At 40.5% G+C, this 14,842-nt stretch overlaps 1 protein-coding gene across 1 annotated transcript in view; it reads left to right on the top strand.

Moving 5' to 3' along the window:
• MOB3B (MOB kinase activator 3B) overlaps positions 1-12,783 on the top strand; it is a 210,126-nt gene extending 197,343 nt beyond the window's left edge. The window contains exon 4 of the mRNA XM_037797189.1: positions 7,753-12,783. Within this exon, the coding sequence (XP_037653117.1) occupies positions 7,753-7,782 (30 nt within the window). The 3' untranslated portion in view covers positions 7,783-12,783. The remainder of the gene's footprint in view (positions 1-7,752) is intronic.
• Positions 12,784-14,842: the final 2,059 nt, after the last annotated feature.

The following is a 14,842-nucleotide window of genomic DNA, read 5'->3' as shown; positions in this document are numbered from 1 at the left end:
AGTCAGTAATTATTTCAAACCAACATGGTTTAGGTGAGCTTCACAGCCTCCTTTGCTGATGCCAGTGCACGTGTCGTTTGGTTCTTATCCTCACAGCTCCTCCAGGAAAACTGCCTGTTCCAAAGGGACTTGCTTTTGATACCAGTGAGTTAGATCACAAGATGATGAAATAGCAAAGAATCTGCTTGATCTTAAGTGTAGAAACATTTGAGGCTGAGGGAAATGGGTGTTGGCAGGGGTGTTGGGAGGTGGGGGGGTGGAAGCGGTAGGGATGGGGGGAGGTGGGGAGATGGGGTAAGTAGGGGGATGGAAGGGGTGGGGGGACGAGGTGGGGGGTTAGTTCTGGTGAAATCTTGGCACAGGCCTCACCAGCACAGCTGTTTGGAGTGGAGGAAGGAAGTGTGGGAGATCCAGGAGAGAAACAGAATTTTCAAGATGATCAACCCTTTCAATCCAACACACTGTGGGGGAAGAAAGAAATAGCCAATAACAAAGGAAACAAATGGAAAATATGGATACAATCTGGAGGTCTTTAAGTCTCTAAGAATTTGTGGGATGCAGGGCACTGCATGAAGCCACATCTATGACCGGGCCTGCTGCCCCCGCAGCCTAACCTGGCTATCAGAAATGAAATTCTTCCCAATTACCGAGTTTGGGAGTTACTCCCACGCCAGCCTGAAAGGTGTCCCTGTACCTCCTGCTGCAGTTCAAACCTGTTTTGCCAGTGTCTCTAGCTGACTGAAGATGGGGCTGAGGGGCCAGGCCAAGCCTCAGCATGGGGGGGTGCCCATGGGTGGGGGGCAGGTAACTGAGGGGCCGAACCATGCTGCTGAGTGGTGGGAAATGAAGCACTTTATAAAAGAGAAACACCCTTTGACTTGCCTTCTCTGAGGGACTCAAGTTTTTCTTGCATGTCTTTTGGCAACTGTCATCTTAAATATTGACTTTAAAATGTGTTGACAGAGTTCCCTTATTAGAGAAAATGCTCTGTGAGATGAGTTTCTCCTGCTTTCTGTTTCATTTCCATTGCCTTGTCAAGTGTGTGTGTGCATGTGTGTGAATGAGTGTGTATGTGCCTATACTATGTTAGCTCAGAGGCAGTTTATTTCTTGGGGCCAAACCTAACATTATATTGTGTATTTCTCACTATCCATCTTAAGCCATTGGATTCTTAATAGTAGTTTATGAGGGGAGGAGCCCATTTACATAAAGGTCATATTCACAAAGTTTTGTGCACAAAATGTTCTCGTTCTCCTTACCATATTGCTGAGCTTTCTACACCCACCTTCTTTTTATCTCTTTGTGTGCCATTTCTTCCTCAATCATTTCTGTACTTCCAATACTTCTTCCTCTTTCCTCCCTTTTGGGAATTAAATGAAGTGATGGGCTTTTCAAAGCTATTGTAGCGTTTCTATTTCTGATATATTTTAAAAGTTAGAAAAACAAAAGCCCTCACTCCTTCTTTTTTAATTCCTCCCCCAGTACTATAGTGGAAATAGCATGTTTTTGTTTGCTTGCTTGTTTCATTTTTGAATCAACCAAACCTGAGTTCATATCCTAAATTATTCTTTCACTTACTAGCTATGTGAACTTGGACAAGTTACTTCAATGCTCTGAGTGTATGCTCCTCACGTGTAAATTAGGAAAAGTAACGCCTACTTCCCAGAATTATGAGAAAGAAGTACACAAAATAAACTTAAGTGCCTTCGCCATAGCAGGCACTCAGTGCGTTCCCCTCCACGTCTCACTTTACTTGGGTCTCAGACCTAATCACTGTTTCTTCATTGGATTTCATTCTAATTAACAAATGTTTTTAAGCACCTAGTATGCACCAGATCTTGTGCACTGGCATCCAAATAAAACAACATACAGTTCATCGCCTCGAGAACAGTCTCATTCTGGAACCAGGAAAGCAGTAAGCCACCAGAGAACGATGTGGATGGTGCTGCGGGTGCAGGGGAGCCAGAAAGGCAGCACCTAAGGCCTCCCGGGACAGGAGGGGAGGGCAGGAGGCCGCGGCCCTGATCCAGAGCCTTCCCTGCAAGCATGGGAGCTGGAGGGAGGGCGGTCAGGGCACAGGGAGAAAATCACAGCACGCCTGGGGATTGCTCCAGGTTCCACAGGAGAGCAGGAGTGTTGGGGAGGGACAGGGCATGAGAAGGAGTTAGAGAAGGATCATGAAGAACACCGCATGCCAGGCTTGGGACTTGGCTCGGAAACTATGGGAACCACTAAAGGAGTTTAGGCAGGACCGTGATGCAGAAGGGAATTTACCTGAAGTGCACCAGGCTAACTCTAAGAAATCCTTGTTTACACAAAATGCCTCTTTCTAATCAACGTGAAGTTCAAAGTCCACAGGCCAGGAGTCCTAGTTTGGCCACCTGGTGAAGTTTGGCAGCCTTCATCTCTCAGGGTCTGAGTTTTCATGAAAGTGAAAGCATGGAAGTGTTGGGCTTGATAATATCCAGAGCTCCTCCCAGAGTTAGCAGTAGTCTATGATTCTGTAATTATGTCACGGTGTTCTCTTGGGACTTGTTTTATAATTTCTAAATTATATAATTTATAATTTCTAGAGTTAACTTATTAACTTTGTTCGCTTGCTTGTTTCGTTTTTGAGTCAACCAAATCTGAGTTCATAGCACAATGACTGACACCCAGTAGGCATCAAAATTAGTTTTTCTTTATATATTCCATGTAAAAATTTGATTACTAAAACGTGTGACAATGCACTGTAGTAAGCTATGAGCCAGAAATTATTTGTGTGACCTTGAATATGTCATTTTACTTCTTTGGATCTCTTACTCCCCCACCCTCCTCCATTCTCTACCAGTTCTAAAGTCTGTAAACTGAGAGAGAAGATGAAATTGACTCAGAGTTCATGGACATTTGTTTTATACATATTAAAAACCTTTTTGCAATGGTTAGCAAATAGAAAATATTTTCATTTTAAAGTGTTTAGATCAGAATAGCAGAGGTTAGGTATCTTATGCAAACGATATGTTGATTTCATCCACTACCACCAACCACCCCCCACAAAAATGAGGTAAAAGTCATTTTAAGTTTACTTCTAAAGTTAAATATAATTTCAATTTGAAGTCTTCCTGTACATCCCCTTTTGTTTTTAAAATTACTTGTGTTTTTTTCTTATCAGAAAAAATTATATGCTTATTAAAAATATTAACAAATGAAGAAAATATGCAAAGGGGCAAAAAAAATCAGAAATAGAAAACACATAATTTCACGCACCTAGAGATAAACTCACCATGCTGGGCCTATCTTTTACTTTTATTTTTTTCCAAAATAATTGGATCAAACCACATATACTATTATGTAACTTGAACAAAATATACCTCATCTTACATTAATTTATGCAACGAACTTTTAAAGGTCCTCTCAGAGTCAGCAAAAAATGAAATGGTGAATTCCAATGCTGGTAGAATATGTTGTCCTGCAAGTGCTGTGCAAAGTGAGGGGGAACCCAAGAAGGGAGCTATTAACACTTTCTGGAAGCTGAAAGTTTGATCGAGAAGAATGTCAAAGTTTGCCATGTATAGAAAAGCGGAAAGCACATACTAGACAAAAGAAACAGTTTATGAGGAACTACTAGAAACCATGATAGAACTTGGCCGATGGGAGACCAGGAAGACGTCTAGCCCCAGAGGTGGGGCTTCAGCAGTAGGTGAGCTGATGCCAACCCCTGTTTGTCAGGCTGCGGAATGTGGAATTTGTTCTGTAGTCAGTGAGGAACCAGTGGCTTTACAGGTTCGATTCCAGCCTTATATTAATGCAAATGATACTGAGCAACCACAGCCAAAACCCCGCTTTACCCCCTATTTTAAGAATTCATTTAAAAAACTGCTAGTGTTTGAAAGCATTTTCATTTATAAACCAAGTACAGTCTTTTTGAACATTTCTCAGGAAATTCTCATTATCTTTGCAGAAGCCTGTTTAAGTACCTCTTGGACTTCCGTAGTGGCCTGCCTTTGTGCATATGGCATTCAGATAACGTGTCCAGTGGCAAATTCAACCTTAAGAGCGCCCTGGGTAGAAGTTGTTTAGGCCGCTCTCCCTTATTGGAAGGAATGTGTTTGTTCCTGCCAGATGCCAAGGGCTTGTGGGAGGGCTCCGGTTAGGAGGAAGGCTATGGAACCCAATATTCCCATTTTCCCAGAACCAGGTTTTATCTTTAACTGGCTCATTGGTGCCACCGAGTGGGCAAGTGCCAGAATACAGCTTTGAAGGCCTGCAGAGGGAGACTCCAATTGAAATTTCCTTCCTCAAGTTTCTGACCTGCTGTTTCAACCATTCTTTCCCTAAGAGAATTTTAAGAAACATGTCAGTCAATAGTTTTTCTCCTGTATTTTGAGGTAGTGTCATGTGGTGAGAAAGCACTGGTCCTGGCTCTTCACAGGCTAACCCAGCTGCCTTGGATAAGTCCCATATCCTCTTTGAAACTTCCTCTGCTTTCAAAAAAATCTCTTCTATATTTCTGCTATCCATAGTAATCTGGTGGCATAATTGTTCTAGTACTTACCCCTTGTGCTTGTCATAATATATTCAAATTGGCATCCATCTGGATGAAGAAAAAATTATCTTTGGCATTTTGAAAATTCAGGAATGGTTGCAACTATCTATAATTAATATATGTCAAGCTCATCCTGATGCACATTCATAAGAATATCTCAGATTCTTAAAGCCATAGGCTTTAAGCCACAGTCTGTGGTACATCTGAAAGAGCCTGGCCTTTACAGTCAGATAGACCTGAGTTTAAATCCCACCCCTGCCACTTTCTAGTTATGTGACTGCAATAAGTCCCTATCATTTTTGGAGCCTGTTTCCTCATGATAGGTGCTTAACAAATGCAAGTTCTTTTTTTTTTCTATAATTACTGACCCACTGCAAATAATCATAGACTCTATTATAAAGCCAAAATTGTGTTCGTCCCATGAAGTTTCTGAGTTTCTCTCCCTCCTTCCCTCTCTTTCTCTCCCTCTCAATCCCACCCCCCACCATTACACACATACACACACACTTGTAGCATCTCTACTTTATTTTTCCCTTCACTATCATAAAAAGTTAACCCAAAACAAAAGAAGCTTTAAGAAAGAGCAGCAAATTTATTTTAGGCTTGCCATAATTTATTTCAGTTCCCACAGGTCCTTATTTATACACTTATTCACGCAGCCCTTCCGCCCCTCACCCCCCCCCTGTCCTGCTACGGTCCCTCTGCTTCAGCCACAGCAACATCAGATCCCTGCCTAGGCTGCACATTGGTCACTCTTCTCTTCAGCTGTCACCCCTATTCTCCAGCTCCCCAGCTCTCCCTGCCCCTCCTCTCAGAATCCTTTTTCTAATTTAGGAGTCCATCTCAGAGGGTACATTAGCAGAGCTTCCTCCCAAGCCTCCTCCATCTTTGTGCTTCTAAAGCACACCATTCTTTAAGAAGAATTAGACAAAAGAATTAATGTGTATTGAGTCGCTGGTCCATTCATACATTAACACTTCTAACCTTCCCAATAACCTTCTTGGTAAGTATCTGTCTCCCTTTCACAGTTGAGGAGACTGCTTGATTAAACAAACATTTATAGAACACCAAGTCATGGGCACTGGGAATACAGCAGTGAGTGGAGCAGCACAGCCCGTTCCCTGTGGATCCTGAAGGATGTTAACATGGATCAATCTAGTGGGAAGGAATGAAGCAAGAGACTACTCCAACTGCAAAGAGGTTTCTAGGAAAGGGTAGAAGAGGGGAGTTATGTCCTCATCTTGGAGGGCGCAGAGGTTATAGTTAAAACCTGAAGGTTCAGGGTGGTCACACAGGTAGTAAGAGACAGAAGTGGCCTCTAAATGTGGGTGAGTCTGCTTCCACTTTGCCTCATGGCTTCCCCTCCTGTAAAGGTTTGCATTTATGTCCTTGTATTTGAGCTCGTGGTCTCCATCTCTTTCTCCCTAGTAAATTGTAAGTACCTTAAGAATAGCAACCTCATATCTAGTTACATAGTACTAGTAATAAGTATAATAATGTTTATTTAATTTTTAATATAGATATTTACATGTAATTGCCTATATTTAATATTATATGGATGCAAAAGTACCTAGATTCTGCCCACATATATTCTGTTTATTCTTTAACAAACTTGAATGGTTTTCTGATAGCAAGATTCTACAAGCACCTGGGCTCTCAGGTTCTCAAGCTCTTTTTACTCAGATGTTTCCTGTGTTATAGACTGAGTAATCCAGGTCAGCATGCAAGAGATATAGCAGCTGGCACCAGCTCTGCAACAGGTGGAACTTGGAAGCAGCTCATTCATCTAATTAAAATGATATTATTAAACTTGTCACCCCAAGTTGCTGAATGACACCAGGCTCATGACAAGTCTGCTCCTCCCCAGGCCAGGCTCAGGGTGGGGTATACAAAGATGAAAGACACGTGGAGTGATTCAATGAGTGTTTTTTCCTGCCGCTTAGTAGCTCACAGTCTAGTTGGGCCAACAGACATACCCACAGCCCATGAACACACACAGGTACACACCAGTGCATTACCTGCAAGACTAGAGCTGTGCACAAGTGGAAGGAGAGTGGCTAACCCCACGGGGAAGGGGTGTCAGAAAGGTATCCCAGGCAGGTGGAAGTTATCTTGCCTGAGTTGAGAAAAGGAATAAGAATTAGTCAAGTAAAAAGTGGTAGAATTGGTAGGAGCAGGGCGCAGGCAGGGTCTCAGCCAGTGCAGAAGCCCAGAAGTAAGAGGGAGGATGGTGCACTTGGGATTTGCAAATGCCCACAAGAGCCAGGCAGGTGATGTAGATGGGTAAAAGGCCAGGTGACTGCATGTCAGACACATTGGTATCTCCTTCATTGCCATTAAGAATTAGCCTCTCCCCCACTTTTCTTGACTTGTACTCACTTAAGTTATTCTTCACTTTCCCACTTTTGATTGAAACTTAGGTAAAGAGAAATTGTCCTCTGTGCTAAGGAAAATAGCAGCCCAATCCAATGATAACAGGCAGTGGTGGGAACTGCTACAAATAGGAAAGCATATTCTCCAGATGAAGGGGCCAACCATTCTTCAACGCCAGCTGCCCAATGGCCCCAGATCTTGAAGTTTTTCAGAAAAAGCCAGCAATATGAATTTCTGGCAAAATAACTCTTATGGATTAAATCATGTCCCTCACAAAGACATGTTAAAGTCCTAAGCCCTGGTCCTTGTGGCTATGAATCTGTTTGTAAATAGGACCTTTGAAGATGTTATGAGTTAAGGTGAGGCCAGTATGAGCCTTAATCCAGTGTGACTGGAGTCTCATAAGTACACAGGACTAGGAGACAGAGTAGACGGATGGCCATGTGACAGAGGGAGAGGCTGAGTTTTGGATTGCCAGCAGGCCAACACAAGACCCCTACAGACTTCAGAGAAAGGATGATCCCGCCAACACCCTGATTTTGGGACTTCTAGCCACCAAAACCATGAGACTATAAATTCTCATTTAAGCCAACTGGTCTGTGGTATTTTGATGCAGCAACCCTGGCAACCTAAGAGAAGAGCCAAGGTTTTAAATGTTTCCTTGATTAAAATAAAAACAAGCAAACAAAAATTTTGCAGGCCCAACAGAACACACCTACACACTGAGCCTTACCAACAGGTGGGCTGGCAGCCTCTCATACAGCTCTGGAGACCCCTAGGGTAGCTTCAGAATCCTTCAGTTGTTTGCCGTGCTTCCAGTTTCTCTTAACCATCCTTCTCCCTTTGTTTTCCAGAAAGAGATGACTAGCAGGATGTGTCACTAATGCTCCCTCTCACCCTTCAGAAGAAAAAGAAACGCCGTTTCCTGGTGGAGGCCCTAGCAGGCAGGAGGGGTCCTTGCTGGTTGAAACCACGGCCTCTGCCCGCAGCAGGAGGGGTGGAGACCCGCGGCCACGCCAGAGGGACATCTCTCACTCCGTGTGCTCTTAACCCCCTGAGTGCTGCTAGCTGACACCCCTGGGCGGGGCAGCCCACCATGAGAAAGACCAGGGCCACCTCCTGTTTCCTTCCGGCTGGGGAGCGGCCCAGGGAGAAGCCCTGCAAGCACACGCACATCACAGCTCCGCCCGGGACCTGCCGCCGAAGCTTTACTGCACTTCAAGTTTTGAGACCGACAGGCTTATTGGTATTTTTTTCCACTCTGTCTTGTCAGCTGGCAGACTTTCCTGTCATTTGTTTCTGTGAATTTTGGAAAACTCGGGAGGCGCAGCAAGTTTTTCTCTAACAAGCCTTCCCTTCGAGTCACCTAAAGCTTCCACCCCGATCCTGTGATTTAGCATTGCGCGGGGCTCTGGAGCTCTGGGAGTTTGGAGACCTCAACTGGCAGCAAGAGCACAATTTCCCTAAAAGACGGTTTTATCAGGGACCACTTCCCGGGGAGGCTTAGGTCTGCCCCAAACAGGGTCTTCGGATTTTAACTGCAGGCAAAACTGGTCCCTAGCAAGAGGCTAACAGGTTACCAGTTCACCCTGACCAGAATGTGTCTTTTATAACCCTCCTCGTTCCTTGTCTCTCCCATTCAAGTTATTTTTTCCTGTTTCCCAGAAGAGAGAAATAAAAGGAAGTTATAAATGACCAAGAATGATCAGCAGGAGCCCCGAGCTAAATCAATGCCATGTTTGTCTTTTTTTTTCAAAGGGAAGGGAGCCGTGGCTGTCTCCACATAATACTAAAATTTCAGTGAAAAAACAAAAGTACAATTGGTTGTTTGGTGCATGTGGATCAAACAGCCAGCCCATTGACTTGTAACCTTCTCGACTGACCCTCTCAGCTTCTAACCCCATGTTTTCATCCTCTTCCACACTCCTCACCTCTGCCATATTTTTTATGGCACAAAAATAATTTCTGTCCTTATGACTGTGCCACAGTTGCCAAGGTAACAGTGGAGCTGGAGCTAACTTCCTTTTATCCTTTTCACTTCTTCTATTCCAGTAGGCAGAATAATGCATTCTGTGCTACACCCTGCCTTTTGAAACCTGAGTGAGTTTTAGTTGATGAAATGTTGTCTTTTCTGGTTCATTCACAAAACTGTGGCGGTCCTGAGAGCCTGCTGTTAGGGGGTAATAATACATCAAGTGATCATTTGAATTTAACAAATTATCAGTTGGTGGGGGGTGGGGAGTAAGATAAGAATGTATTAGTGCATTTTAATGTAATAACAATTAAAGGATAACTAAACAACTCTGATTTGTTTTATGACATATAATGTGTTAAAGCCATTTGTGCCTCCACGGGAGTCCTAGAGAGCACGAGATTGTTATCACACTAAGAAAGGGCTGATTGTGCAGTGGCATTCAATTTTGTCCTAACTGAGCAGACTGACCCTTGCTTCATATCCTGTAAAAGTTGCCTCATGGAATCCAAGTGCTGCTACCTCTCTCCATGTTGTGCCCTCATCAACAACAAACATGTTTTCTCTTTTGCTTCCTAAGTAACTTTGAAAGTACATGATAGGCAAAGATTTTTCTCAGCATCACTTTCGGCTGAAAGAATATTTGTCCCAAGGATGCAGAGAACAGAGAAACAGGAGCCCATTATTCATGACCTGTGCAATACAGCAGTACCGCATGGAAACGCAGGGGACAGAGAAATGACGACAGGGCACCCAGCCCTCGGGGGAACTCTGCTGCGCTGTACCCTGGAAAACCACAGGATTTTTGCATTAGAAAGTTGAATGTGTTCCTGCATTTCAATAATGTCTAATCAAGTAGCAGGCTAGAATCTAAAGAAATTTGTTATTAATTCTTTTTAATATTATGTTCTGTTAACTGTGCATATGAAATTTCCACTCAACTTAAAAATCCAGTTTATTTTTTAATGTCATGGAACAAATTCCTTCTGGTTATATTGTTAGTTGCACTAATCAATTCTCTTAAGGTAAATTCTGGCAAACTGCTCTTATTTTTAATTACAGTATGTTCATATTCCTGCAAACTTTGTTTGGCAAATTCCAAAGAAAATCATTACAGGCCATTTTTATATCTTAGGAATGAATGCATCATATGGGCATCTCGAATTGCAAATTGAGGAACTAAGTTCCCAGAACCCTCCTCGGTATCTCCAGCCTCTGGGTCCCAGACTGATGCCTCTGTCTCTTCCTCCTAACCTGGCCAATCGGTGGTGCAGCCCCAAGCCCCTCTCCTTTTTTCACCACTTTTTTTATTTTTAGAGATTTCAAAGTTGAAACTTCTAAATTGAAAGGTCACAATGAACACCCATATCCCTTTAACTGAAATCCATCAGTTGCTAATATTTTCCACATTTTCTTTTCTCTCTCAGAGTATATTCATTCTTATTGCTGAACCATTTGAAAATAAGTCTCAGACATCATGAAACTTTAAAATACTTCACGTTTTTCCTAAGAATCTGAGCATTTTCCTACCAATCTGCAATATCCTTATCATATGCAAAAGATTAAGCATCTATCCTGTGTGTATCTAAGACCCGTATTCAGATTTTTCCAGTTGTCCCTGAAATGTTCTTTATAGCTGCTGCTGCTGCTGTTTTTTTTTTTTTTGATCCAGTATCCAATCAAGAATCACATATTGCATTTAGTTGTCCCTCTCTTTCATTTTCCTTTAATCTATTAGCGTTCCCCTGCCATAAGGCCAGTTTATATGTAGAATGTTCCACAATCTGGAATTTTTTCCTGATTGTTTCCTCATGATTAGATTCAGATTAAACAGTTTTTGGCAAGAATACTCCATAAGCGATATTGTTTCGTTCTTATTGCATCGCATCTAATGTCTAGTTGTCTCTTCTGTGATGTTAAGATTGACCAGCGGGTTCAGATGTTGTCTGCCTGATCATTCATTATAAAGTTCCCTCTTGGCTATGAAGTCATGAAGCTCAGTACACCCAACGTTTTATCGAGTGTAAGGCTATGCATATATCCATTCCTTTCTTAATATTCTCAAAGAGGTCCAGGATCCCCAAAAGATTAAAACCATTGCCATTAGATGACGTAGCAGTAACAAAGGACTCATACCTTTCCATTAACAGAGGGAGAGGGAAGCAGGAAGATTCTCCGTGCAGGTGATACATTAGTATCTTGGCTAATGAGGAAAATGTAGTCAGTTTTCAACTGTATGTAATTGTTTTTTTTTTGCTCAGGACATAAACAGATAGAAAGCATAGAAGTGGTTTTAAAATTTCACGGGGATGGGGGTATGATTAGAAATAAAATGTCTAAAAAGCTTCCTTAGATAATAAAAAAAAATAGGGGGAGAAATACTGATTTAGAGTCAGTTTCTGCTTCCTATGCATGCTATTGATTTTCTCTTCCTGAGATGTTTTCTCATTTCTAAGGGTGCAGTCTTTGAGCCAAGAGGGGTGGAAGTAACTTAGAGAGATTTCTTAATACATCCCTCCTACTTTCCCAAATCATGTCAGGAGCATTCCAAGTGAAAACACTTATTCTCCCGTCACAGATCTGCAGGCATAGATATTCCATAGCATCCTTTTGTATAAGCCACTGAACACTGGACAACATCTGAAGTCTTCCCATTCAACTCAAGTCAAACTATTATCTTTGAATTTCAGCATATATTTTTTAGTGTTTCACGTTAAGAAAGATTCTGAGACTATATATCATAAGTAAAAATATAATAAAAAACTTAATTTGCGTATCCGTTAAATATTTGAAGACTTACCAATTGTCCTTCAGCCTTCTTCCTTCCAGAGTTCTTGCAACTATAGCAATATCTTTGAAGTCTTGTTGCCTGTTGTTAATCATTTCTGTAGCTCAACTTGGAACCTTCCCAGAGCTCTCCATGCCACTCTCCTTTATGCTCATGAGCAACAGTGAACACAATAAGAAATTATTTCATGCTTCCTCCAAAGTGTATTGTGTCTTTGCTAAATCCTGACTTGCTTTTTATACCTTTACAGATTTTCTATTTTATTTGCCAGTACAAGTCTTTATATTATATTCAGCCATTTTAGTTTACCTTCCTGGGTTTCCTTCCTTCCTAATATACTTCATCAGATTAGACTGTTGTTTTGTTTTGTTTGTAAAATCGCCTCTTTAATTTGGCAAGACATTAAGGATAGAGTTCCTCTCATCTTTGGTAATTTATGCCAATCTGTCATCCTGGTCACTGATGGAAGCACATCACTTCCTATGGTCTTTAGCTCATGTCTTCCTCACCCCATGGGTATCACACTGTGAGAGAAAAAAAGAAATCAGGAAAAGAATGGCTATGTCTTCAAGAAATGTGTACAAAGCTGCAATCTCTAAAGGCAGCCAGAGACATCGTTTGGATAACAGTGTTGTCATTCTTGCTTTGATCTTTTTGGTCCGTGATAAAATAGGTGATTCTCTTCTATAATTAGCCAAACAAAGTGTATTTTTGAAACAGTTATTTTTTTTCTCCTGCTTTAAAAAAATATATCAACAAAAAACCTTTACAACAGACTATTTCCCTCTAGGCAGATTTCATTCTGGGTAGGATTTTCTAGGAATAAATAAGGATTTTCAGAATTTTTAGAGGGAAGAGTCCTTTTTTAATCAAACAAGCTGTTTGACTAACTTTTAGTATTTTTAATTCAAAGTTTTCCAGTATTTTTTAATTGTATCAGAAAAAAAATGTTTACTATATCTTTAGTTCCATCTTGTGATTAAATTAAGAGTTTGACTAAAAGAAAAACAGACTAACAATTAAATCAATTAGGGAAGCAAGAAAAAATTAAAGGATATTTATGAAATCAGCTTTATTGTGAGCTTAGGAATTCAAATGTCACAAATAAACAACATGTAACTATCATCTCTTCTGTCTTTTTTTATGTGTTTAATTTATTTCTTTCACAAATATGTTCATCTTGCAGTGGTCCTAGAACAGGTAAATAAAAGGATAACCATTAATTCTACTTAAAATAATTCAAAATTCATTTGAAAGCACACATGCACATATTTGCATTCTAACAGAAGTTTCTTATCCTATTGCAGAATATTTCAAGAGGGTATCATGCATATCGTTTAGCTTCTCAACAGATAAATGTACAAATATTTTTCTAGTAATAGGATCCAATATTAAATTTAATGATATAAATGTAAAGATAAGTCAAGACCACAGAAAAAGCACCTTGGATAGTTTACTTAGTTGTTCTTGGCCTCTGATTTCTAAACTAAGCTGGCTTTATAAGTTTGTTTCTATGTAACTTATAATTATTTTAGGAGAATAAAATAAGGTAAAAATGTTAACATTTTTTAAAAAACGAGTATATACATTCTGTATGTTAATATATTAATAATATATTTACAGTTATTATATAATTACAATTCCAGTAACAGCCACTGCTGCTGATACCAATAATGAAATACTGTATCTGACAAAAGCTGTTTGTGATGAGGTGATTTCTAGACATGTGTCAGCGGGAAGTAAGACTTCTGGAATCCAAACCCCAGAAATATAAAGTGTTTCTTTACTTCTTAGTTCCACTGTCTGAAATCTATACCAAGATGTGGCAAAGTGGCAGCCTGTGGCCTGAATCTGGTCTATCAGCATATTTTGTTTGACCCTCCCAGTGTTGTCCTAGAAAGACTTATTTAAAAAAAGAAAACTAGCCATCAGCATTTAAAATATTGGGAAATTTGACACATTAAAAATCAGGATTTAGGTTTCTTTTACAAAATCAGAAGCTCTGGCAGTACCCGGCTTGTTTTCATGTGGCAAGAGTTAGCTGAGAAGTGGCTGGCCCATTTAGTTGGGGAATGTTCTTTCCAGTTTACGACTGTCCCCACCACTCCTTTTTGCCTCCCAGCTACATGGCTGATTGTCAGTTGCCACTTGTCCTCTTACACTGGGCTGCTTTCCTCATTTACATTTCTCACCTCTCCCCAAAAGGCATCCAGGTTGCACCCCCTGTTAAGCCATGTCTAGAGAGGCCACTCAAGGAATCACTGCATTAACTTTCAAATTTATCCCACGTGCATGAAATATCTGCTACATTATTATAGACTTTCTAGTAAGGGATATTGTATTAATTATAACAAGTGGGAAACAGTCTTAGAAGACAAGGAATTCAAATCAGATGGCTTTCAATCCCCCCACCCAACAATAACAAAAATGGATACTCTCATAAAATTCTTACTCCTGTAGAAGTTAAGCTGATCATTAAATTGATCCAATCTTTCAATTATCCTTAAACTCCAACTCTTGCTTCCAAGTAAACTTATTCGCTATATTGACCAAAATTATAAAGAAATGTCTTTGCAAAGCAGTGGCAGTTATTCATAACAATTATATGTTTTATTTGGTTTTTCTTCTTTTTCATTTGTTAAATAGATTGAGAGTTATTTTCACTGAAACATCTCATTGTTTCAGTGCAGCACTCTTCCAATTGAGTCTTTACGAAGACAAAAAACAAGGAAAAGTTCACAGTACTTGAATTAAAAACTAAATGAGGAAGTCCTACTCAATCTAATTAAATTTGGATTTAGAACTATTACTGCATACTAGATTAAGCTGAATAACTGCTCCAGAGAAAATCATATCATGTGATTGAGACTTAACCTTACATATTATCAAATCAGTAAAGGATAATAATCTAAGCATTTTCAAGAAGTATTTAGAACATAGAGGAAAATGGGTATCAACATAATCTTATTAACTCAGAAACATCACGATGGATAAGTACTTATTCTGTATTACCGTGCATCTATATCTCTCTCTACAATGCTTGATTTCGGTATTTGGTATTGACTGATACCCACAAGAGGCGGCACCGTTTAGCGAATTAATTTCACTTATGGTTTGTCTTAATCTCAAATTATACCCACATGATGGCACAACAGGGACATTTGGCCCACGTAAGGCTGTCTGT

Source organism: Choloepus didactylus, chromosome 10 (genome assembly GCF_015220235.1).
Source record: "Choloepus didactylus isolate mChoDid1 chromosome 10, mChoDid1.pri, whole genome shotgun sequence".
Classification (NCBI taxonomy): Eukaryota; Metazoa; Chordata; class Mammalia; order Pilosa; family Megalonychidae; genus Choloepus; species Choloepus didactylus.
The sequence above is the reverse complement of the archived record's forward strand: the minus strand, read 5'-3'. Positions and strand labels throughout refer to the sequence as shown.